Below are 25,786 nucleotides of genomic sequence, written 5' to 3' on the forward strand. Positions count from 1 at the left end.
CTGGTTCAATAGCCTTCTGTTCAGTCTCCCTCCTTTAAACATTGCCCTGACCCTTCCACTTTCCACAGTTAGAATGACCCACACACGGCTGGCATGGTATTAACTGAAAGGAGGCCTGGTATTAACTGAAAGGAGGCCAGGTGGAAATGGTAAATATTTGCACAGTCTTTTGGACTCTGAGTCTGTTTGGAACTGGTTAAAAATAAGATGGTTCTTCCTGACAAATAAGAGTGACCAGACCTGAAAATGGTCTTCAAGATGTTTTGGAGAATAATAGCAGAGTTTTATACAGCGACTATTTCCCAAACCCCAAATTAAGACAAATATTCTGAGTAGTAGGGTACTTAGGGCCATAGTGATCATTTATTAAACACCATTTAATGTACTTAACATGTTATTTGAGTCTGTACTTGGTATTTATGTACTTTGTGTTATTTGATTCTGACAGAGGTACACCAAAGTAAATGCATTTTCTGTATTTGTTTAACAATTAGTGGAAGTGGGGAGAAAATTATTTTTAATTAATAAAAATTATACACAGTAATGGATGCACAGATTTCTACTGGCAGAGCAATCTGTGTTCTTTAAAGACACACACATCCACACAGTTGCCAAAACACTTCCATTTTTTTTTCATTCTTGTTCTGTCTCAAGTTTTTTCTTAATGACTATCTAAACCCAGAACATCTTGACAGGTGTCTTAAAGGTTTGCATGCGTGCTAAGTTACTTCAGTCATGTCTGACTCTTTGCGACCCCATGGACTGTAGCCTACCAGGATCCTCTGTCCATGGGATTCTCCAGGCAAGAATACTGGAGTGGGTTGCCATGCCCTCCTCCAGGGGATCTTCCTGACCCAAGGATAGAACCTGTGTCTCCTGTAGCTCTTGCGTTGCAGGCAGATTCTTTACCACTGAGCCACTGGGAATCCCCAAAGGTTTAAGTTTAGATAATAAATAACTTGGTCCCAGCAGACACCATTGCAGGATGCAGAATTCCAGGTGGCCATTGCTGCACCTGCTAGGGCTGTAACAGCAAACTTTTCTTAACTTTTCCACTTACGGGCACTTCTTCTGAATTAGGTTCACTGCACATCTCCCCTGATCTTTCAGTAAGGTTTCAAGTTCCTGGTAAGATGTCCTGGGAAGCTCCTTTCTACACAACACAGGTAGATGATTAGAGTTTAACCCACCTACAGCTTTTTACTGTGACAGAGCAGTGGTTTAAACCATTTGTGCTTGATTCCAAAACCACTGTTTTTTCTACTACTTGAAAATTCCATGGGAGGATAATCTTAGCTTTTACCTAATTTAAGGGAAAGATGTAATTTACATTAAACGAAGGTTTAACAACTGTATTTTGAACATATTATTGTTAGAAAAGGTGACAATTAGGCGGATTAAACCTGGGTAGTCATTGCTAGAACAAGCTCAGTAAAACCATTAATTCATGGATTCAGTTACATGGCACCGATTATTACAGTGTCTCTTTCGCTGCAACAGTTCTAAACAGTTTTAATCTTTGTCAACTACATTAATAACAGGATGCTGATAGAAAGTAAAAACACTCGAGCCATTTTGCAAAATGAGCAACAGTATTTAATACATTAACAGAAAATTTACACATGGTACATTTAAATTTGAGTTTTTCTCTTTTGGTGGGTAAGTATGCAGAAAACCTCAATGAATTTAAGATATGACTTGTGAAGCTGAATCTTAGTGTATCCATATTGAAAAGAGTGATGTTGACAGAGAATGTATCAAAGTATGTTACAATTACATTTATTAAGTGAAAGTAAGTTATTTTTAAAAAAAAAAGAATCAGGCTATTCTGGTAATGCTGCATATGTTTTAAATGAATTATTTAAAAATGTAAACCATCATGTTTTTGTTAAAATTGAACAAGCTGTTTAAAATTGCTACAGTATATCTCACCTAAGCTTTCTACTACTATTTTAAAGTAATCTGTATTGTAGAGAAAGCACCAGAAGCAGCCAACGCAATGCAACTGTATTCATAGCAAAGTGAGGCAAAACCCTAATCCTTTTATTTCTCATTCCCAAAAGGAGTTTTAGTACTGAGTGAAGGAATTTTCCAGTTGCATTTTTGAGGTCACAATGATAACTTTACATGATTGCCCTCAAGACTACAGCTTTTGCAGGCAATCAAGTACAGATAAATTACAATGAAATAAAACTATATTATAATGTTTTGTTGTATTAACACCAAATGAATGGTAGACTGACATGAATAGATGAGAAAGAAAATCAAGCTCGAGGCTTACTCTTTCTCTAAAGAGGTCATATTTCTAATAGTTTTACTGAAGCATTAATTTTTATAAAGTGCAATAACAAAATAAATAAGATGAAAAAAGCTTTGAAGATCTATTTACAACTCTGGGACTAAGATAAATTACTGATTACATTCTTGATAGCCTTCTTAATGCTGTGGAAGCTGTAACACACATGAAAAGCTCACTGATCCAGGTAAAATAATGATTTTTCCTGCTTAGATCAATCTAGTACTAAGGTGTATGTAATTATGCTAGCTCATGCTATAAGGCAAGGTTAGATTAAAGGGAAAAATTTAATAGATTAAAGCTAAAGGCTAAATCCAGATACAGTCAGGTGCTGAGCATTATTCCTGGCTTCAAAATAAGATGTATCTGTTTCATCATCTGGTTGGGGTATGAAAGGCATTTTTTGATGCTGTAGATTTTCCCAGTCCACACCACTGAAGAGAGGATGATGTTTCAGCTCTTGGGAAAAAATATCAAACAAAACAATATTATGACACCATTACCAAAGTACTATTGGGTTGGCCAAAAAGATGGTCCGGGTTTCCCATTGGATGGTATGAAAAACCCAAATGAACTTGGCTAACCCAATATTTTACAGGCATCAAGGAGAGACTGTCTCACATGGACCTTGCCCTGGTTTACTATGCCCGTTTCAGAGACATTTTAAAAACATCCCTGTCTTCAACCACACGCTTCTCAACAGCACATGCTATGTTATTCTGTGTATCGCCTGGAATACGACAGGTGCCTTGTCTGAATCGGTCCAAAGAGTGAATGATGCCTGGCCTTAACAGGAGCCTCTCTTTCTCACTGCCTGTACCTGATGGAAGAATCCCACACTTCATGAGATAAGGGAACCTGGCCTACTTCCTGTTCCCCCATCACTGATCTTAAGTGATTAATGCCCCACTTCTTATTTCAAGGCCTTGCTGACTGCTTGGAGCTCAGCATCGCCCGCCTACATCACTTCAGCAGGAAGGTCATCCTCCACTCCCACGCTGTCTTCCCTGTGCTCCATCCTTATCCTTCCTGCTAATTTCAGCATACACACGGATGACACTTCTGACACATTCTTTCTCTTCCCAGTTCTTTGATTTCGCTAACTTGCATCTCTACAACACACTGGCCACCCAGCAGTATGGCCACATCCGAGTCTATGGCTTCCACTTACAAAATCACATCTTCACTACATTTTCCTCTGTCGACTAAAATAAGAATTTACTTTTTTGGTCACACAGGTATTCAGTTGGTAGACATAGGTCCCCTCTCCTCAACTATTCACTTCATCAGGCAACAGTAAAGATGGCCAAAAAAAAAAAAAAGTGTCAAGGCAGTATGCAAACCAAAAGAGCAATCAAATTTAAGGAAAATATCAGAAGATGACTACGCAGACAGTAGGGAATTGTGTGTCTGTGCTGGGGCTAGTGGGTTGGAAAAACAGTATGTGTATATGTTGGATTTACCATAAACTAAAAGACTGGTAGGAAAAAGGATAAAATAGCAACAGTAATTCACATTTAGAGAATTTGTCTCAACTGTTCAAAATAAATAACTGAGCATCGGTTACTTTAGAGTTACTTGTAATATTGGATGTGATATGATGTTTCATGATTCTCTCATTGTATCTCTATTTAAGCTGCATCTGCAAAGGAAGTCTAATCTAGGTTAAGATTAACTAAACTGAAGAATAACCCTGTCTGCTTTACTAGGTCAACTATTCATTGAACAAATGAACAGTATCTGATGTCTGGTAAGAATGTGCTAAGCAAATTACTAAACAACGGTTTCACAACTTTGTTATGATTGACATTTGGGACCAGATAATTTTCTGTTGTAGGGACTGCCTTGAGCATTGTAGAATGCTGAGTGAACCCGTGGCCTCTACCTACCAGATGACCCCAAATGCTGTGACAACCCAGAAATGTCTCCAGACAACACCAGATGTCCTCTGGGGAGCAAAATCATTCCAGAGGAGAACTGTTGCGCTAAAGCAGTTTTTAATTTTCATTATTACTATTTTTTGGTCACACTATGTGGCATGCAAGATCTTAGTTCCCTGACCAGGGACTGAACCCGTGGCCCCTGTAGTGGAAGCTTGGAGTCTTAACCACTGGACCACCAGGGAAGTCCCTTAAAGCAATTTTCAGAGCTCAGTTTTCAAATGTCTGCATCCTCACTTTACACTGGTGTTTGCTCAAATTCCACTTGTCAGAAATCTTCGTGAGCATCCAGTCTAAAAAATAAATCTCTTGCCTTCACTTTATACCCTCTCTGCTTTCTCTCTTTGTGTAGTTACTACTGGATGGCGTTATGATTGTATTTGTCTACTTCTTGTTTTTTCACTAGAATGTAGTTCTAGAACTTAAGCACAGGAGTTGCAGTCTGGTTCATCCCTAGGTTACCTCCAGTTTCTCAGATAACAACAGTGACACCTAGAAGTCACTCTATAGGGTTTGCTGATCTGATTAGAGGGAAAACTAGAAGTTGATACAAATGACATACTGCTAAAGTCCATTTTCCTAATATATCATACTTCACATGGAAGTGTATTTTGAGACATAAGTGCTTAGCCGTCTCTAATCTATACTGTGTGACAAAAAGAATTTTAAGGCAACTGCTAATGAGATTTACTGGAGTTTCAAAATTGGAGTTTAAAATTAATTCGAGTTTCCAGCACTGGAAAAAACCTTTGAATGGGTCATGATGAGCCCATTTTGTCTTCTTTGAGGCATCTTAGCTGTGAAGATAATGCAACAAGGAGCCAGAGTACATAAAAATACTTGTCAATCAATAATGATGTCAGAAATGAAGCAGTAAGAAATCATAGAACAGGAAGTTTCGACTAAAAGAATTTCCTATATTGGTTGATGGTTAACTTTATCAGGCTCTGAAAAACTTAAAGACATTGACAAGATGAGATTGTTTTGAGAACCTGCTTGAGAGTAATAAAATTCAAGACTGCATATGCACTGAATTTTAATGTTCTGAATAAGGACAAATATATCAATGAATACTGAGAGGGCAAAAATAAACTGAAAGTTTAAAATCAACTGAGTTTAGCTGTGAGACTATCAGTAGTAGTATATTAGAACTTGATGTTATTAACATTCATCCCCGAAGCAAATCAAGGGTAAGAGTCACCATGGTTGGGCGACTAACTCCAAACCTTACCTTTCATTCCTGCTCTCTTTGTGTCGTCAATGGTTAAGAGTATGTCCACAGCACTTTGAGCATTATCAGATAACTTTTCTTCACCTTCAGGCCAAGGGATATCTACAAATACAAATTAACATGTTCATCATTGGTCAAAGGAACAATACACAGAGATAAATGAGATAAATGAATCTATCTTCATAGATAGAAGAAAAAGAATCACCTCTTTTCAGAATATTCTGGAATACTTGCTGCGGTGTTTCATCATTGAAAGGGGGAATTCCTGTTAGAAACTCAAACAAGCAAACTCCAAGGGCCCACCAGTCTACTGCAGGACCTGGAATTTAAGAGGAAGCAGCTGAACTTGCAAGCATTTTCTACAAATGTTTGATCAACTAAAACATTAATATGTTTTTATCTGGGCACAATGAAGGCCCAAAGACTGACTTCCTAAGGTTTTCCTCTGGCTCTTTAAGGTATAAAACCCCAAATTACCTTCCTTTAGGCAGTGTGGTAATTATCTTCTTGGAAAATAGTAGTTTTGTTATTTTTATTTATTAAAAAAATTTTTTTGCCATACCATGTGGCATCCAGTATCCTAGTTCCCCAACCAGGGATTGAACCTGTACCCCCTGCATTTGGCAGTGCAGAGTCAACCCCTGGACCTCCAGGGAAGTCCTGAATATAGATTAACAATTAATGTGGCTATTAAAAAAAAAAAGTTAAAGTTATCTTTTGCCATTTATTAATTACTTCCAATATTCTGGAGACTTATTTGTGCTAAATCCTAAAACACAACGAAGAAATGGATTTAATCTAAAAGTTATTCTTTAAAATTAGAATACTCCTCAGTTTCAGATCAGGAAATAATAACATTCGGATGATTCTGTATCTACTTGTTTTACAAAGGAATGAGATGAGGTAGTAATATTAATGCTAACTGGAGGATAACCTGGTGACTAGGGAAGCCTTACTTACAGGGTGTTTTAATGTTGCTATACTCTTTTTAAGGACAGAGGGGGACAAATTAGTTTAACAACAACAAAAAAACATTTAGACTATAGTTTGAGGAGGGAATTAGAAGTTAAGTCTTAATAAGTAGATAAAACTGACTTCTAAATAAAACCTTCAATGAAAGCATCATTTCTATACAAAGATTTTTTTTATTTTTATTTTTTTGGCTGTGTCATGAGGCTTGTGGGATCTTAGTTCCCCAATCAGAGACTGAACCCAGGCTTTGTCAGCGAAAGCACTAAGTCCTAACCACTAGACCACCAGGGCATTCCCTACAAAGATTTTTTTTAGATGTTTATTTTAAACAAGGCCTTATAATCTGGTTACTTTTGCTTAGTTATGTCTACGAATGAACAAAACGTTTCCTAAGCGTAAGTTAATTTCAGTCCAAAAACGATTAACTTCAATATAAATTTAGAGTTGAGATTCTAGTCTAGAACTAATTTGTCTGAAAATTAACTCTTTAAAGTCAGTTTCACAAAATTTACTACTGTGGTTAAGCAAATACCATTTCATTTTAAAACAAGTAGAAAAACAAACAAAAAAGCCTCTAAAACAAAAAGCAATAGAAAAGTGTTGTGGAATCTGCCATTAGAAAAAATAATTGCATGCATTTAGAATACCTTTCCATTTGCAAGCCACATGATCCCATTTTTCCTATGGAACACAAGGTACAAACAGTCTATAGGCTTCTATCTCTATTGTAATCACTATAAAAACACACAAACCACCTCCATTAGTAGGCCTTTTAAGCAGCACTGAGAAAGAATTATTTCAACAGATTAGATAACCAAATATAGGAAAGTAGGAGGAAATCAGGAAAAACCCTGCATTTTAATTTACTTAGGTTAGAAATTAGGACCCTTTTGCCAGCTCAGCCAAAAATGTACTCATGTCAGAAAATACATGACTTCTCCATGGATATGTCATACATACCCATATACTTGAGTCAGAGTCTAAAAAGATCACATATTGTGATATATTATCAATTATATAATAAATAGCTAGAACTATAGAACAAAGTTGTTTTACATGATTGGCTTTCTAGTTTAAAATCCACGTCTGTAATTTGTATGTTAATACTGTTAATTCCTCTCTGTTTTCTAATAATAATGGAATGGAAAGCTTAGAAAATTCAAGCCCTTTTGTAGCTATTAACTTTAATATTTTTATCAAGCCTATTTCTTCAGTTGAAATAAAAAAAATTCCACATGCCGACACTTGTTTTCACAGAGAAGAGAAATCTCTCTGGATGTCTTCTTGCTCAGAAGACAGTTCATTTTTGTATTTCATGGGATAAACATAAACATGTACATGCTGTGTGCATGCTAAGTTACTCAGTCATGTCTGACTCTTTGTCACCCCATGGACTGTAGCCCACCAGGCTCCTCTGTCGATGGGATTCTCCAGGCAAGAATACTGGAGTGGGTTGTCGTGCCCTTCTCCAGAGGATCTTCCCGACCCAGGGTTCGAACCTGTGTCTCTTACATCTCCTGCATTGGCAGCCAGGTTCATTACCACTAGCGCCACCTAGGAAGCTCATTTTGTATTTCATAAGTGAGCTTAAATTAAGAAAAATTTTTCATGCAATGTGATCTAGTTAGACTTTGACTGTTCAGATAAATGTGCTTTGCCACGTTCCTTTATGCAGAAATTCACTCACCTGAAGTCAGAAATCCTGCATGTAAGAAAACAGGAGTTAGGTACATTGTTTGAAAGTTATAAGTTCATTATTATGTCATTTATTGAACTAGAAACCAGGTAGTGTGCCTGATACAAGAGATAACAGATGAAGAAGAGAGCTTATCCCAAGTAGAAAACAGCCTACTCTGGGAGCAATAATTCAGGTAATTTTACTACAAATATAAGAGAGCTGAAACAAGCATATGTATTAAAAGAAGAAGCTATGGAAACTCAGGCTGGGGTCCCTAACTCCCCTTAGTAGTTGGAGAGCAGGGAACTGTTATTGTTGTCTTTAAAATGATAAATTGCTCTCTATTATTTATTTTTGAAACTATGTGTCAAGTTACTTTTATGGGAAATAAAAATTTTAGAACATTTCACTAGCTACCTATGATAAATAAAAATCTTGCCACTAAAAGAGTGGCAAGATTTTATCAAGTAAACCTTGCCATCTGAGGTTTCCATTCATACTGTATTGATTTGAGAAAATGTACAAATGATAATATAGGAAATGAGCTAGCAATGCTGTGACTTAGCAAAAGGGACAATGTCCAAAAACTAGTTAAGTGCCCAGAGGAACTTTTATTTCTGAGTTGCTTTTTGAGGGATGGTTCCTCTCTGGCTGGACCCCTCTGGTGAGGGTATAGTGAGTGCAGGCTCTGAACAGGAAGAGGCATCTGCAGACTGAACGAAGCGCAGGACCAATTTTGTATTCCTGAAACCAGATAAGAATAGACCTGGGAAGACATTTAGAACAAAGACAGTAGAGGGGGTGGAAGGTGGGGCTTCTCTGGGTCACTGAGACTAAACCAGCAGGCTGAGGATGAATGGCTGTGTGTCTTTATTTACTATAATAAACGCCATGTATGTGAGAAAAAGAGTACTGCACGATCTCATCTTGTTTTACCTTAGGCAATCTAAGTTCCAAAGAAATTTATAACAATTTATCTCAAAAGAAACTATAATGATAGATACTTCAAAAATTCAAGACGCGTGCGCCTTACCATGGGCCCTGGCTAACAGCAACTCGGGTGCGAGGTAGTCTGGCGTTCCCAGGATTCGCCCATCGTCCACTGGGGCTGCCCCTCTTCTCACACTCTTTGGAGTTCGGTATGGAGTTTCTGATTTGACCTGATTTGGGGTCTGCTAATTTCAAGAGTTTAAGGCACAATAAATACCTTCATTCCTTTCACAGTGAACAGAAATGCTTACACCAAAGAAAAGCAAGGCTGCTGGGCATGAAAAATAGTCAAATCCTTGATCAGCTTTGGAGATGGTCTCAGAACTAATTATGAAACGTCCACTTAAAAAATCCTAATGATAATAATGCAATTCAACTGCTTAGCTAACATCAGTTATTTCAATAAGATCTGGATATGCAAGAAACAATGAAAAAAATCCATGAGAAAAATTTTTTCATAGGATGGATCAATACAAGCTTACAAAGTGTCCTGGAGGGAGGCTACAGCTGAAAAATGATTGAATTACTAGGACAATGCATAAGATGGAACTATATGCAAAAACCTTTGGTGCCAATCGGCATTTATGTTTTTAAGATATTTTGTTGTCTCACAAGGACTCTGTTGGACCAGCAGGACAGGTGCAGACACAGGCTCTGAAGGTAAGAATTTCTAAGTCCCTCACTAAGCTCTAAATAGAAAACTCAAGCCTTGTAACCCTACATTCAAGGTGTGCACTTTCTATATTAAGATGTCTCTCCAAAGGAAGAAAAAAAAAGAAACTTTGGGTTTTAAAAGATAATGGTTTAGGGGGAAAAAAAAATTTTATTTTTCAACTCTCTTCTACAAAGAAAAGAGATCATCTAAATATGTTCTTAGAAGGCAGTAAAGTAGATGGATTTTAATTTTGTATCTCAGAGTTACTGTGATCAAGTGAAAATGTGATTGTAAATATGTAAACATGTGAAATGTAAATATGTGAAAGTATGCAGGATAATACAAATGAAGGAGGCACTGGAATTAAAAATGCTAAACACTGCTACCCGCTTCATCTTTCTGTAAAACCTCCACAGAGCCACAGATTCCCAATAAGCAGAATAAGACCATTTGATTAATATTATATAGTCCAGCTGATAGGTCAGTGTCATAGTTTATTTTTTTAAAATCTAGAGGACCACACATTAGCAAGTGATAACACACCTGATACAGCATGGAGTGTCCAGTGGTAACATACCTGATATGGCATGTCGGATCTTTCTTTCTGAGTAGGGGTGATAGCCGTGGGATATGACCCACTATAGGCACACGAAACATCCATCATATCTAAAGAAGTGATGCTCATCTTAGAAGGTTCAGAGCTATTGGAAGCATTAATGTGACTGTTAAAACTCCGAAATGCCACAGCATTTCTTTTAGAGGTTAATGGTTTTAAGACCTCTGAAGGAGCCAACATTTTTTGGTTGCTGTCTTGGATGGTAGGGCACTCAACACCTTTTGGCAAGGTACTTTCTTGGCAGCTGGGTGATACAGGAAGTAGGTCTTCAATATTTGATTCTTCCAAAGAGGATTCTTTGATGTTTTTATCTGGATCTAAAGACTGCCCTCCTAACGGACTTTCCATGATGGAAATTCCAGGAAAAGATGAATCGGAGTCCATGTGAATACTTTTAGGAGTTCTATCACCATCAGAACACAGGAAACTAGAACTTAAGTAGTCCTTCTTACTATTCTTGTCACAATCGTCATCCAGCTCACACATAAGGTTTTTCTCTATCATTGGGACAGGTGATTTTTCTGGGGTTTGGTGTTTATCAGTAAAAGAATTGCCCACATTCTCCTTATTCACACAGTCATTTTGCTGATCTCTGTATACCAACAGCTTAAGGTCCTGGACTTCAAATGTGAAGCCTGTCCTTTGAGTTGCATAACAATCTCTCATTTCATTACTACACTCATACTCGAAGCAACTTTTTTTATTTGGTATAATTCCCTGACGAGGACTGGAGTCAACTAATTCGAAAATTCTTTTACAACTTCTTTTCCCAAGGTGCTCTTCAGTCATCCCACCAGAATCCACAGCCCGCTGATTTGACTCATGGAAACAAGACTGGCTTGTGTCAGCAGTCATGTTGATATTATTTACATCTAGTTCTCTTGCTTCCCAAGAAACTTCCCCTGAAGAACATTTTTTAGCAAGGTTAACATAAGAGTTTCCAGCGGCAGACACGACACTGCTGTTATGAATGGGAGAAAGAGCTAACTCAAGATCCCTTTCATTGAAACTTTTGGTCTCCATGGCATCCACAGATTTTGTGCATAAAGGCTTTTCAACTGTATTCCAACTCATCATCGTAGAGCCTGCTGCATCACTTTCCTAAGAGGGAGGAAAAAACACTTTAAAAATTAGGGGACTTCCCTGGTGGCCCAGTGATTAGGACTTAGCCACTGTAATGAAGAAAATCATATTACTGAGACTAAGGAGCAAATAGAGTCCAATTTATTTTATCAAGTGGAAAGATTTTTTCCTTTGGGTATGAATATAATTCTAATCTAACATTTTATCTGCATTCTATATAGAAAAGGTTATCACATTTTTAGTTCCTCTCAGCTTTAATAGCTTTTAAAAGCCCAGAATAGAATACATAAATTAAGTAAAATAACTTTCAGTATCTGTTCACTTGGCAAGCAATCTCCTTAGAATAGACACTTTTAAAGACACATCTGCATCATCTTTGTGGTCTAGAAGTTATTTCTGATTCAGAAGAGTTACCATTCCATTAAGTGATAAACTGGCAGTAAACAGTTATAGAAGGAGGTAGTATAAGTTATAAAATAAGACAAAGGTTAAAAAAACTCAACAATCTAATGTCTGTGTTTGGGTAGAGAATTTTAAAAAAGAATTCCATCTAGATGCCTAGAAGCCAAACATTTACCACTAATATATTGCAAAAATTAAAAAATTGGAGGACTTCCCTTGTGAACCAGTGATTAAGACTCCATGCTTCCAATATAGGGATCATGAGTTTGATCTCTGATTGGGGAACTAAGACCCCCACATACCTCGCAGTATGACCAAAACATAAATTAAAAAAAAAAAATTTTTAAAAAATTGTAATCTCATATACTGAACAAGAATAATTTCACATTTGAATGAGAAATGAAATACTGCAAAAGAATTTGACAGAATATACAGGAAAATGAAGAGTCTCTTCACTGCTGTTCACATAACGATTTCATGTCCTTACAGAACTTGTATGAAAAGGTGTCAAGTGTTTCTATCATCACACGCAGTTGGTTCTGGGTAAGGTGAGTGGCACTCTGACCTGGCAATCCTTTTCCCATCTGGGACTGCTGTGGCACTCGGATTCCACGCTGGATATGAAGGTATGGGATGGACTGCTGGTGCTGGATGTTGCCAGCCTCTTCCGAGACTGGAGGAGGTGGGAAGTGAGACACTTCACAGGCATCCCGGGGTGGGAGGCAACCATTTCAGGACCTGTGGGGAAGAGAAAACGCCGAGGCTTACTTATGTCACATCTTTCCTACTTCCCTGCGAATCCTGAATCTTTACAGGTAATTGGGTTAAGTAAGTAGTAAGTAAATATTTAGTATCAGAATTATTTCTATGTAAAAATTATCTCATCTACAAGGATAGCTTCAGGCTGTTTTGACAAATAAGTACTGTTCTGAAAGTTAATAGACAAACCTCTCAATATTTATAAAGTAGAAATCAGGACAGGGAGCAAATTTATAATTAGGAGAAAATTCATTTTGAATATCCATTATCCAATTTGAAACTTTTTTCGATGAAGGTTCATTACTGAGGGGCTAAATCTGGATGTGCTAAAAGGCTGGAATATGACTACTCTTAATCAATTCAATTTGTATTTAGTTAAAACCAGAGCTTTATTTTAATGTTGAGGTTTACATGCTTACCAGTGTGGAATTATATACATCCATAGGGACTTCTTTATACTACTGGGTAAAAGAAATAATAGTGACTTTGCTAAGTGTGAGCCAGTGCCAGAAAGCAGCACCATCTATATAATACAAGTTCCTGTATCTTATAAACAACTAATGATGCTAAAACTTTTTGCTCCTGAACTTAAAGTGAGACTCTTTTGTTCTCATTTGTAAAAAGGAGGCAATTCTTCCTTTTGGTCTATCTATCCATCCAAGAGATATACAGAATTGAGGACCAAATTCACAACAAAGTAGCATCTATGAAAACAACAAACACTAATTACTCCAGAGGATCATTATTCACATTTCTAAGATGAAGAAAATAACGCATGCACAGAACTAAACTGTCCACTGTTGATAAGTTAGAGGGTGAGGTTAACTGCCATACAGATTTTCCACTTGCTTCCTTTACTTTTGACTTTTGTCTTTTACTGTGTAATAACTAAAACTATATCATCTTGACTTTATTTCAGAACCTTTTAGAAATCATTTTATAAAGGCACACAGTATTACTATATCTTCTCCACTAAGATTTCCATAGACTCAGTACAGTGAAATTCACCCAATGATCATCACAGTGTTGCAGCTAATTGAAAAATTAGCTTGACATTTTATTTTGTTGATGTAAAGATCTGCAACAGGGACTTCCCTGGTGGTCCAGTGGTTAGGAATCCACCTTGCAATGGACGGTACACCAGTTCGATCCCTGGTCCAGGAAGGTCCCACAAGCTGTGGAGCAACTAAGCGAGGGCTCTAGAGCCTGCGCTCGGCAACAAGAAAAGCCACCGCAATGAGAAGCCCACACACCGCAACTACAGAGTAACCTCAGCTCACTGCAACCAGAGAAAGCCTGTGCATAACATTGAAGACCCAGTGCAGCCAACAACAACAACAAAGATCTGCAATAACCCCGGTCAGAATGGCACTTGGGTGACAAAACAGAGGAAATCCACAGGCTATTTGAATGTCTGCATTTCAAAATTACCGATACTCAGAATTTTAAAATGGTAAAATACTTTGTTCCTCAAGGGCACATTCAATGGAGTATACTACCTTTTCTTTTATACTCACATGATTTTAGTAGCTTGCTAGAATAAGGAGTTGTGTCCTTTTGATCTACGGACATAGGACAAGTTAGTCCTTGAGAAAGTGGTGATGTTTCAGATACTTGAGTGGAAAGAACATTTGCAGAGTCGTGATTTTCTTCTGCAACTGGTGTGTGCTATGAAAAAGAGGAAGACAAAAACAAATGCTACGATTTGTTGTCACAAAAACACCACCTAAACGCACAGACTGTTTTGACATCTAGGTAGATGAACTGCTGAAGTAATGCAACATGCTTAATATTTGAATTCGTGTAAATGGCAATCATGTTAGGGCATATCATGTGAGTTTTTTTCTTATCGAGTACTTACAAAACCCAAAGAGCTGATGAGAGATAATACTTGTCCTGGGGTTCTTGAATAATCCTGTCTAGGTTTCGCCATGGATGGTGTTGTAAGAATATCCATCATGTTGATATCTATGTATGGAAAGAAAAGTATATGATATTCTTTTAAAACTTTAACTGTCATTGACTAAAGTCAACAATTATTTGTTCTGGACTTTGCCCCAATTTCCACATTATTAACATCAACTACAAAGTTGGCTTGTGCAAGACAAACACAGCCAGGAAAACCATCATGCTATACAGTTAACACATAGAACTAACCAGACAAGAGAAAGACAAATACCATATGCTTTCTCTATATATAGAATTTAAAAAACAAAACAAAAAATCAAGCTCATAGATACAGAGAATTGATTTGTGGTTGCCAGAGGTAGGATTAAGGGTTGGAAGAAATGGATGAAAGGGGTCAAAAGGTAAAAATAAATAAATAATAAAAATAAATTAAAAAAAAAAAGAGATAAATACAAGAGTGTTACCTAACTGCCAACAAAATAATTCTTGGTAAATAAAGCATTAGAAAAGGAGGTGGTAAAAAGAAAAAAGTTAAGAAAGGAATCAATGTACTAAGAATACAAAATAAATTTCAATAACAGAATCTGAGTGACTAAACAGCAGCAGCAGAATCAATTTAAGGAATTAATACAAATTATGGACCACTCATGTTAATTTACTATGTAAGCAAGATAGAAACTAATGCAGATTTTTATCAGCTTTCAATGTGTAAAACTGTAAAATGATTCAGCACTCACACATAATATTGTACAGTTTTCTTTAGATATCAAAAATAGTAAGAGAAGTGTAATACTTTGTATGTGGTGTAAGACTTTAAAATGTAGGTCAAAAGTTTGAATTTAAACTTCACTTATACCTCACACTGATGAAACTGTAAGTAAATATTAGTCGCTCAGTTGTGCCCAACTCTTTGCAACCCCATGGACTGCAGCCCACCAGGCTCCACTGTCCATGAGATTGTCCAGGCAAGGATACTGGAGTGGTTTGCCATTTCCTTCTCCAGGGGATCTTCCCAACCCAGGGTTTGAACCCAGGTCTCCTGCACTGCAGGCAGATTCTTTACTGACTGAGCTACAAGGGAAGCTTGTAGGAACTACAATAAACTCCTTTAGATATATTTTACAAATTAAAAAAATGCTACAGCAATGATTTCTTGGTTGTGACTTTGAAAGCACAGGAAAAAGGCAAAAATAGACAAATGGGACTATTTCAAACCTCACCAACTTCAGAACATCAAAGAAAACAAGCAACAGAATGAAAAGACAACCTACAGAATGGGAGAAATATCTGTAAATTATTTATCTAATAAGGGGTTCATATACAGAATATAAAGACAACTACAACTCAGTAACAAAAAAAATCCAAGTAATCTAATTAAAATAGTGAATAAAAATCTTGGATAGAAATTTTTCTAAAGAAGATATACAAATGGCCAAGAGGCTTATGAAAAGACCCTTAACATAAGTAACCAATAGAAAAATGCAAATCCAAACTACAATGAAATATTAACTTATACATGTTAGGATGACCACTATCAAAAAACAAAATAAGAAGTACTGGAAAGAATGTGGAGAAATTGGGACTCTTGCTGCACTGCTGGTCAACTGTAAAATGTACAACTGTGTAACCACTATGAAAAATGCAGTGGAAGTTTCTCAAAAAATTAAAAATAGAATTTGGTCTATATGATCCAGTAATTCTTCTGCTGGGTACACACCCAAAGCCATTTTATTCATTTTTAACTAACAGAAAACAATATAAACTAATGAAATGTTAGTGTCTAAAATATGTTGGACTTTTAAAAAGGTACTTACTTGCTATGTTTCTTACCTCTATTTAAAGTAACTTTGGAAAGGCCAAAATCTGTTAGTTTAATATGACCTTCATTAGAAATAAGCATATTGTCTGGCTTCAAATCCCTGTACATAAAAAAGACAAGTAGCAGATAACTGAAAAAGAGCTAGGGTTGATTTTAAAATTTCCAGCAAAAAAACACAGAAAGTTAAAGAAGAATCAAACCCTATTTATTGTCTCTCATTGGTGGCTTTGACAGTACAGAAAAGAACTCTCAAAAGCAAACTTAAAAAAAAAAAAAGCAAACTAAAATTTGAATATCTGAATATAAAAGAGTTAAATATTTAATGCTAGATTATCTTTGGCATTATTCACTAGATATTCTATTAAAATAAATTTCATTAGGTAAAATAAATTTCATTAAGTAAAATAAACCTCAAACCAGGTCAAATCATATTTAGCTCTTTCTGTGAGATAAAGAGAGTGTGAGATTAAGCCTTAATCAAAAAGAGTCACTTAACCTCTCTTTGAACACAGCAAAGCACTGTAAATCAGCTGGGATTATAAACTATTGTACTTTTGCATGATGTACAGCTAAAAGAGTGGAAAAAAGAGTCAATATTCTCCACAATAAAATGGGATATCCATGGACAAAGCAACACATTCACACACGCAGGGAGATGAAAGAGTTGATGGAATTTCTAAATTCGCACAAATTACTGCTAAATTTAAGATAACCCATATATTGGGGGTTATGCAAATGTCTAAGACTCAAATAGTAAATACATAATTTGATTACTTGTGCCTAAGTAATAGCTGGGAGAAAAGTCAGTCATTACCTGTGAATGATTCCGTGTCTGTGAAGGTAGTCTAGAGCCAGTGCAACTTCAGATATGTATTTCACGGCCATCTCTTCATCAAAGTAGCCATAGATATGTAGAAGCGACTTGACATCTCCACCAATGAGATACTCCATTACCTGTCAAAATGAAACAGAAATACTGTTAAATAAAACCAATATGACTACTTAAAAATATCTTATTTGAGCATTAATGATTATACATTTAGCATGGTTCTGTAACAGACATTTTCTTGGTGTCACTGAGTACACATAAATACCAGGTTTGTTCATGCTCCCATGCACTTTTTTTTTTCCCATACACTTTTTAAAATTTAAATTAAACTGTTCAGCCTTACCAAAAAGGTATGAAGAATAGAATAATTTCTCATGTACTCTTCATCTATTTTCACCCATCATTAGCACTTTGCCACATCTGCTTTCTTCTTCTACACATATATGAATATAACAATACTTATTTATGCTAATCATTAACATTATGTTACATAATAAACATAAGTTATTAACAACATTAACATAAATACATTATGTGCATGTATTTTTATGCAAATTAAATACTTTAAATAAGGCAACATTAGCAACTGGTATTAATCTTTAAAATTTTGGCTGAATAATTCGAGAATAAAGATGAAGAGGGCATGATATGTCACCACAGAATTCTTTTGCTTTCTCTTTTTTATTTTTTAAATTATGAAAGTGTACCACTGACTTCTTCATCACGTTTCTACTAACAAGGACATTCTTTTTTTTTAAATAAATGCTTTATCAAGGACATCGTCTATAAGTACAGTGTAATAAAATGCATAGAATTCAATGCTAAATAACGCTATTACCTGTTTAGTCTGTATTCAAATTTCTCTGATAATTCCATATTGTTCCTGACGGCCTCTCTCCTCGTCCCTCATTCCCAGGCCAGGACCATGCATGGGATTTAGTTATCATATCTCTTTAGTCTCCTTTAATTTGGAATAATTTTTCTTCTTTTTATTTGCTGGAGAGGGGGTGGGACTGGGAGTGGGGCACAGAATGGTCTTTCACAACATCTGATTATTTCCTCATGAACCTCTAGAACTTGGAAGTGAAAATACCTGCCATCCTCACCTCTTCCTGCCCCCTACCCAAATTCCTCATTAGAATTAAGAGTGTAAGCTGTCATGTTCAGTGAAAAGCAAGCAACTTGCTAAGTACATAGATCCCAAATCCAGCACTTCCTAGTATCTTTTCCTTATTACCCATCAAACTTTATATAGTGTTTCTATTATGCATCCTTTACTTAGGAAATATTTTTAGCACTATGTGCCACACACTGTTCTACAAGGTTTATATCAACCTATTGGAACTTTATAACAACCTTTGAGGTAGGTACTATTGTTATCCCCACCTTGCAGAGGGGAAAACTGAGGCATGATGGTTCATTTTATGCATCAAATTGGCTAAGCCATGACACCCAGATATTTGGTCAAACACCAATCTAAATGTTGCTGTTAAGGTATTTTTTACGTGAGATAAACATCTCAACCATTAGACTCTGCGTAAAAGCTGATTATCCTCCATCATGTGGGAGAGCCTTAACCAATCAGCTGAAGGCCTGGAGAGAAAAAAGTTTGAGGGGTCCTGTCTTTCTCCTCCAAAGAGGAGGGAATTCTGCCTCTTCACTGCCTTTGGGCTTGTGCTGCAACATCAAATTTTTGCTAGGTCTACAGCCTGTCAGCCTACCCCAGAGATTTTGGACTTGCCGTTGCCACAACCATGAAGGACAATTCCCTAAAGTAAATCCCCCTGTTATACACACAGACACAGACACCCTATTGTTCTTTTTCCCTGAAGAACCTTAACAAATAGAACTGGTAAGGTAACTTGGCCAAGGTCATAAAGCTAGTAAGTTCAACAGCTGGAATTCAAACCTAGGTACTCTGAACCCAAAGACAGTAATTCTTAAGTCACTGGGTTTAGTGGCTCCTGAATGAAGAAAAACATGTCATTTACTCACCAAGTAGACATTGTTTGCTGACTGCAGGGAATAGTACAAATGGACAATGAAAGGACTTTTGCTTAGGGCCAGCGCGTCCCTCTCAGCTTGTACTTGATGAGTCATATTTTTGTTGATCATGTCTGCCTTTTTGACAACCTGTAGTACATAATGTGACAACAGACAGATAGTTTTATTTTTTATCGCAGAATGGTCTCAGGTTTCCAAGTTTCCACCATGAAAACAACCAGAGAGAAAGCATGGACATGTTGTTTGGCCCTCACACTGCCAGCAGGAAACTCTGCTAGGAAAACAGCTAGTGAAAATAAAACCTTCTTTAACATGGAACCTCTCATCTTGGTATCAAGTGGTAAAAGTATCACATCCCTTTTGAGAAGGAAAAAGATGTAAGCAAATGCTCCCCGTCTACCCTACCGGTTAAGTAGAAAATAAATTCTGTTCTGCTGTTCTTGGCTTCCCTGGTGGCTCAGAGGATAAAGCGTCTGCCTTCAATGAGGAAGACCAGGGTTCAATCCCTGGATCGGGAAGATTCCCTGGAGAAGGAAATGGCAACCCACTCCAGTATTCTTGCATGAAGAATCTCATGGACGGAGGAGCCTGGTAGGCTACAGTCCACGGGGTCGCAAAGAGTCAGACATGACTGAGTGACTTCACTTCACTTCTTCACTTCTGCTGTTCTTACAAGTCATAAAATAGTTCCTAATATGCTCCCAGATAATCAGGACTGTAGGGTTTCTCTGGTAGCAGAGCTGGTAAAGAATCCGCTTGAAATGCGGGAGACCTGGGTTCAATCCCTGGGTTGGGAAGATCCCCTGGAGAAAGGAATAGCTACCCACTCCAGTATTCTGGCTTGGAGAATCCATGGACGGTACAGATCATGGGGTTGCAAAGACTTGGACACGACTGAGCGACTTTTACTTAATCAGGAATGTAGGCATAGAGAAATAATTGGCCAATCCATTAAAAAATTTTTTTTGGTTCCTTGATGGATGGAAATAGAGAAAGAATGTACTTTTCTTCCCCTGGAAAAATTCTTTTTTTTTTTTTTTTTTTTTAGGAATATAAAACTATTGACCACTGTTCACCAGTATTTACAATAAAGTAAATAATATACAGCTGAATAACATTCTGATTACTACAAAGTTGTTTTTCTTGGCTTCTGCTCAACTAGTAACCCGAAATACTGAGAAAATTGAGCCTTCATGTAAGGAATGGGTTGGGGTAAAGTCTGAAAAAACATGCAGGTCAAGTGTAGATTAGAAAAGTTTGCTCACTCATTTATTCCTGTGCTGGGTCGCTTTAGTCGTGACTCTTATGAGCCCACGGACTGTAGCTCACCAGGCTCCTCTGTCCATGGGATTCTCCAGGCAAGAATACTGGACTGGGTTGCCATTTCCTCCTACAGGGGATCTTCCTGACTCAGAGAGCCAACCCAGGTCTCCTGCACTGCAGGCAGATTCTTTACTGACTGAGCTACCAGGGAGTCTGCTTCACAGACTGGGACCAGCTAAAATGCAGGAAGCACTATAGGACAGGATGTGTGTTTACACATTCTTGGGACTTCCCTGGTAGTCCAGTGGTTAAGATTCTGCCCTTCTGCTGCAGGGGACCTGGGTTCTATCCCTAGTCAGGGAACTAAGATCCCATATGCCCTATGGACATATTCCTGTAGGGCATATTCCTGTATATGGTAAATTACCAGTATTTTAAAACTATTTGATTAGGTTTCCATGAACAAATCTGAGACATCCATATATCACAACCTTTCCTAAAGGGACTTCAATTTCTTGTAAAACAATGGTTCACCAAAAGGAACCATCAAGTGTCCACTTTATACTAAGTTTTGCTTTGCTATTTAAAACATACCAGAATTTTTCTACTTTTTTCATTTGCTTGGGGAGGTTGTTGATAGTGATAAAAGTTTTCCTTCCAGGGCTTCTGCATTTATATGCAGATTTATATGCAGATATGGATGCAGATTCTGATAGGGATGCTTTAAAAAATTACCTAATTTAAATTGCTTAATTTACCTAATTAATTACAAAACTATTTAATTTGAAAGGTTAAGACTTAAGTTTTCAGTTTAAGTTGAAGGGATTTCTTATATTGCTCAAAATGATGGAATTCCAGAAACATGGGCTTATCCATGGTTATGAAAAGCTGTTGTTTAAATATATTTACCAAAACAAAAACCACCACAACAAAAAAAGCTCCCAAACAATTTACATATGTATTTTATGTATACACATACAAAAACTTAGAATGATCTTTAGGCATATATGAGTGAAATGCAAATTCTAAATTTTGATTAAGTAATGACTATGGAGATTTCCCCCAACATGGCACCCCACTCCAGTACTCTTGCCTGGAAAATCCCATGGATGGATGAGCCTGGTAGGCTGCAGTCCATGGGGTCCCTAAGAGTCGGACACGACTGAGTGACTTCACTTTCACTTTTCTCTGTCATGCATTGGAGAAGGAAATGGCAACCCACTCCAGTATTCTTGCCTGGAGAATCCCAGGGACGGCGGAGCCTGGTGGGCTTCCATCTATGGGGTCACACAGAGTCGGACACGACTGAAGCGACTTAGCATAGCATAGCATAGCATGGAGATTTCCCCCAACATTTAGAAAAGCTGTTCTCTAACGCTGAGGAAATAATATACTATGGTATCAAATTCTTTTCTGCTGAAGGAAGCAACTATAGAAAGCTTTTATTTGTTCAAACCAACTAGTGCTACAGACCAAAAAAAAAAAACAACCCAGTGTAACTTCCCCAATACTACTTCAAAACAAACATATCAAACCTGATTTTCATTAGAATGTAGTTATTTCTTCACACTAATACATCAAAAAACCAAGACCAACATTATATATATATATATATATATATATATACACACACACACACACACATATATATACATAAAAATCAATGCAAACAATTATTGAATCTCATCTTCTGGACAAGAATGCCAAATTAGTCTCTCTTCATAAAATTTACAATTAAAATTTGAGGACACTTCACATTTGCCTCTTTGCCAGCACCAAATCCGCTTCATTGGAATCTTTCCATTTCATGAGAAACATTAATTCTCCACTGCTGTTTGTGGCATCAATTATTCATTCTGGATCAAGACCTCTGGCAAAACCTCTTGGTTTATCAGAAGCATCTCTTTTCTTCTTTGATTTGCTATCATCAGATTCACTGTCAGACAAAGATTTTCTTTTTGTTCCATCTTTTTCTTTACCAGCTTTTTGAGAATTAAGAAATGCTTCAATTAACTCTGGACAATCTAAATTTTCTTCAGGTTCCCAAGTATTGTCTGCATCTGTAAACCCCTTCCACTTCAGGAAATACTACACCTTCTCATTCACTACACAGCAGTCCAAATTCTTCAGGTTCTGCCTCTTCAACTTTTTTACTCTTTCCGATTTGTTTCTTTCCCATTTTTTTGCAATGTAGTTTTATTGGAGGCCATTTTTTATTGCAGACTTGAAGAGCTATTATTCACCGCCTCTGAGCTTCTCTGGGTCCCGGGTCTGCAGCATCTTCCGGAAAAATTCTTAAAAATGGTTAGAGTTTACTCACACTTAAGTGTCAGATGCTTTGTTACAGAAAACAACTAATTACTCTTTTTAAGTCTCAAGGTAATTGGTAGGGAAGCAAAACTATAATCTATGTTAAAATTGGAGCACTAAACTGAATAGTTAGTAACACTGAGACCAATTCTCAGGAAGATTACAAAGAAAAAAAAGGCGTATTTCTTCCAAAGATTCATTAAAGCATTTAATAAAATCATCAATACACTGTAAATTCCAATTGTCGAGCCTTTCCATAAGAAAAATGAGGAAAATTGACAAAGCCAGTCTAAAACATGATTTCCTTATCATTCCATTAGACTGGAAGCTTCATGAGGGCATATTTGTTTTTGTTCACCACTGTATCCATATCCTACACAAAGTGGATATTCATAAAGACTTATGAAAAAATATACTGGCATTTTCATTTCAACAGCTAATAATGACTGCTTAGTATAACAGAAGGAAAAGCAAGAAATCTTTGGAATATGAAGTGATGGAGAATTAATTTCAATAGGGTGGGTCTGAAAGGTTAGGAAAAGTTTGAAGGCGGGGGCTAAAGAGAAAGTGAAAGTGAAGCCCGCTCAGTTCTGTCTGACTGTGACCCCATGGACTATACAGCTCATGGAATTCTCCAGGCCAGAATACTGCAGTGGGTAGCCATTCCCTTCTCCAGGGGATCTTCCCAACCCAGGGATCGAACCCAGGTCTCCCACATTGCAGGAGGATTTTTTTTTTTACTAGCTGAGCCACAGGGAAGCCCAATGAAGGCCTGAGGAAACTCAAAAACATGTGAAGGAGGTGAAGAAAGTTGGATGCAAAAGACCATGTATTGTATGATTCCATTAATATGGAACGTCCAGAAAAGACAAACCAATAGAGATAGAAAGTTACTTGTGGCTAAGTGGGGAGACACTGCAGATAACCAAGAGACGTAGTTTTCAGGTACTGGAAATTTTCTAAAATTTTAATGTGTTAATGGTTACCCAATATTTGATTTACTAAAAACTAAGTTGTACTTTAAGAAAAAAAAGAAAGAAAAAATTAAGTCTGTATTTGGGCAAACTTGAGAATGCAATGAAAGGGGTACTAAAAATGAATATGAGACAGAATTGACAGGCAGAGTTGAGAGAGAGGATATACAGATGCAGTAGAGGAAAGTTAAAAAGACTCAAGTTCCTAGCCTGAATGATGGTGGTGTTATTACAGGGAGAGAAGAAATCCAGGAGGTGATTAGGTGGAGAGGACCATGTTCAAAGCTGGGCAAGTATAATTTTGAGGTGCTTGCTAGATATTCACACGGTAATGTCCAACAGGAAATTGAAACCAAATCAGTACTCAGTCTACTAGCTTCTCCTTTATTACTATCACTCACTCCTGAGATGTGACTAATTTGAAGCTACGAGAGTAGATGAGAATCAACAGTGGCCTGAACAGCTTCGAATACTTTGAGCTCTTGAATGCTTTGGAATGATATATACTACTGTTGGGCTTCTCGGGTAGCTCAGCTGGTAAAGAATCCACCTGCATTGCAGGAGACCCCGGTTCGATCCCTGGGTTGCAAAGATCCCCTGGAGGAGGGCATGGCAACCCACTCCAGTATTCTTGCCTGGAGAATCCCCACGGACAGAGGTACCTGGAGGGCTACAGTCCATGTGGTTGCAAAGAGTTGGACAGGACTGAGCCACTAAGCACAGCACGTGCTACTGTAAGGATAAAGGAGTGATTTAGGAATATATTTCAGCTTGGTCTTTAAATAAAATTACATTCCAGATTTATAATGAAAGGCTTGAAAAGTGGGGTTTGTTTAATGATATCTTTTGGTTATACAGGTCAAAAGTTCATCTATATCATAGCATGCTTACAATAGTTAACAATATTGCATTATATATTTGAATGCTGCTAAGATAGGAGAAGGCAATGGCACCCCACTCCAGTACTGTTGCCCGGAAAATCCCATGGATGGAGGAGCCTGGTAGGCTGCAGTCCATGGGGTCGCACAGAGTCGGACCCGACTGAAGCGACTTAGCAGCAGCAAGATAAAGTTCTCATCACAAGAAAAAAATATGCAGCTGTTTCATCATGGTTAACTAGACTTATGATGATGATCGTTTCACCACATAGACAAATACTGAATCGTTAAGTTGTACACCTGAAATTGGTATGTCAATTACGCCTCAACAAAAATAGAAATGAATCTACATCAAATTGGTAGTTAAAATATAATTTGGAAATAACTATTTCTAATTTAAAGTTTCAACCTTAATCCTGGCAAAGCCCAAATTAGTAAAAAGGGTTCAGAAGTCCTAGATCTTCTAAGGTTTACGCGGTGGGAACAGAAGGGCGGGGCAGAGGCCAACGGCGACTTGCCCGCGCTGTCACCTCAAATAAGAAAATCATGTCGCGGGACCCGGAGGCTTCAGCGAGCCAGGCATCCAGTCTAGTCGCTCCAGCGGCCCTGGAGCCTGCCCAGTTCAAAGGGCGGGAAGTAGGGCCGAAGGACCAGACTCTTTAGCTTTCTTTAATCCTCGAGTCTTACCTTCACCGCATACAACCTGTTGCCTTTCTGCCCCAGATACACCTTCCCAAAGGCGCCGCGGCTAATAGGCTTCACTATGGTGAACTCCTCGATGGAGGGAGGTCTTGGCACCGGGATCCTATTCACGCACTCTCCTGTTGCCGCGCCACCTCCACTCTCCATCTCACCGCCCACGGTGGGCTCCATCGCAGTCCGGCCCGGATGCAAGGTTCTATCACCAGGAAAGGGCCCTTCCAGAGCCGCAACTCCCGCCAACTAGGTTCAAAGTGAGGCTCCGCCCACGCCGCACGTACTCAGTGATGTCACTACGTCGCAGCCCACGCCACGCCCATCCATGCGCATCTCCGCCTCCGTCACCTGCGTTTTGCCGACGCAGAAGCCGATGGACGTGAAGGCGGGGCTTCCGGCAATTTCTTGAACCTACCACAGGCTGCCCCAGGTTGACGGCGGCTGATTTACCTTATTCGCACTGACAGGGGACGGCACGACAGT

The 25,786-nt window shown here is 37.8% G+C and overlaps 1 protein-coding gene and 1 pseudogene across 2 annotated transcripts; both read right to left on the reverse strand.

The window, feature by feature from the left end:
• Nucleotides 1-1,573: 1,573 nt before the first annotated feature.
• On the reverse strand, nucleotides 1,574-25,623 carry MASTL (microtubule associated serine/threonine kinase like). 2 transcript variants are annotated; one of them, XM_006063165.4, is made up of 12 exons: nucleotides 25,295-25,623; nucleotides 19,174-19,311; nucleotides 17,164-17,303; nucleotides 16,361-16,449; nucleotides 14,484-14,590; nucleotides 14,140-14,290; nucleotides 12,429-12,601; nucleotides 10,340-11,479; nucleotides 9,151-9,289; nucleotides 5,673-5,786; nucleotides 5,468-5,569; nucleotides 1,574-2,755 (listed from the first exon to the last, which is right to left on the reverse strand). In XM_006063165.4, exons 1-12 carry the CDS (start codon nucleotides 25,478-25,480, stop codon nucleotides 2,598-2,600), a joined length of 2,637 nt encoding a protein of 878 aa, XP_006063227.2. In that variant the 5' UTR covers nucleotides 25,481-25,623; the 3' UTR covers nucleotides 1,574-2,597. The 2 variants fall into 2 exon arrangements, with proteins under 2 accessions (XP_006063227.2, XP_006063226.2); XM_006063164.4 differs by having other exon boundaries at nucleotides 9,151-9,292.
• LOC102402071 lies at nucleotides 22,104-22,854 on the reverse strand (annotated as a pseudogene).
• Nucleotides 25,624-25,786: the final 163 nt, after the last annotated feature.

This window comes from Bubalus bubalis, chromosome 14, assembly GCF_019923935.1.
Source record: "Bubalus bubalis isolate 160015118507 breed Murrah chromosome 14, NDDB_SH_1, whole genome shotgun sequence".
NCBI classification, from domain to species: domain Eukaryota; kingdom Metazoa; phylum Chordata; class Mammalia; order Artiodactyla; family Bovidae; genus Bubalus; species Bubalus bubalis.

Bases quoted from the DNA above. Each gene is read 5' to 3' on its own strand.
- MASTL (XM_006063164.4), bottom strand. From the start codon at position 25,480: ATGGAGCCCACCGTGGGCGGTGAGATGGAGAGTGGAGGTGGCGCGGCA. The intron at 11,480-12,428 runs GTCAGAGTGCCA...CCTCCCTCTTAG, and splicing joins GATGGGAAAAGGATTGCCAG to GAAAGTGATGCAGCAGGCTC. The intron at 9,293-10,339 runs GTATGTTACCAC...TCTTGAAATTAG, and splicing joins GATCCGACATGCCATATCAG to CAGACCCCAAATCAGGTCAA.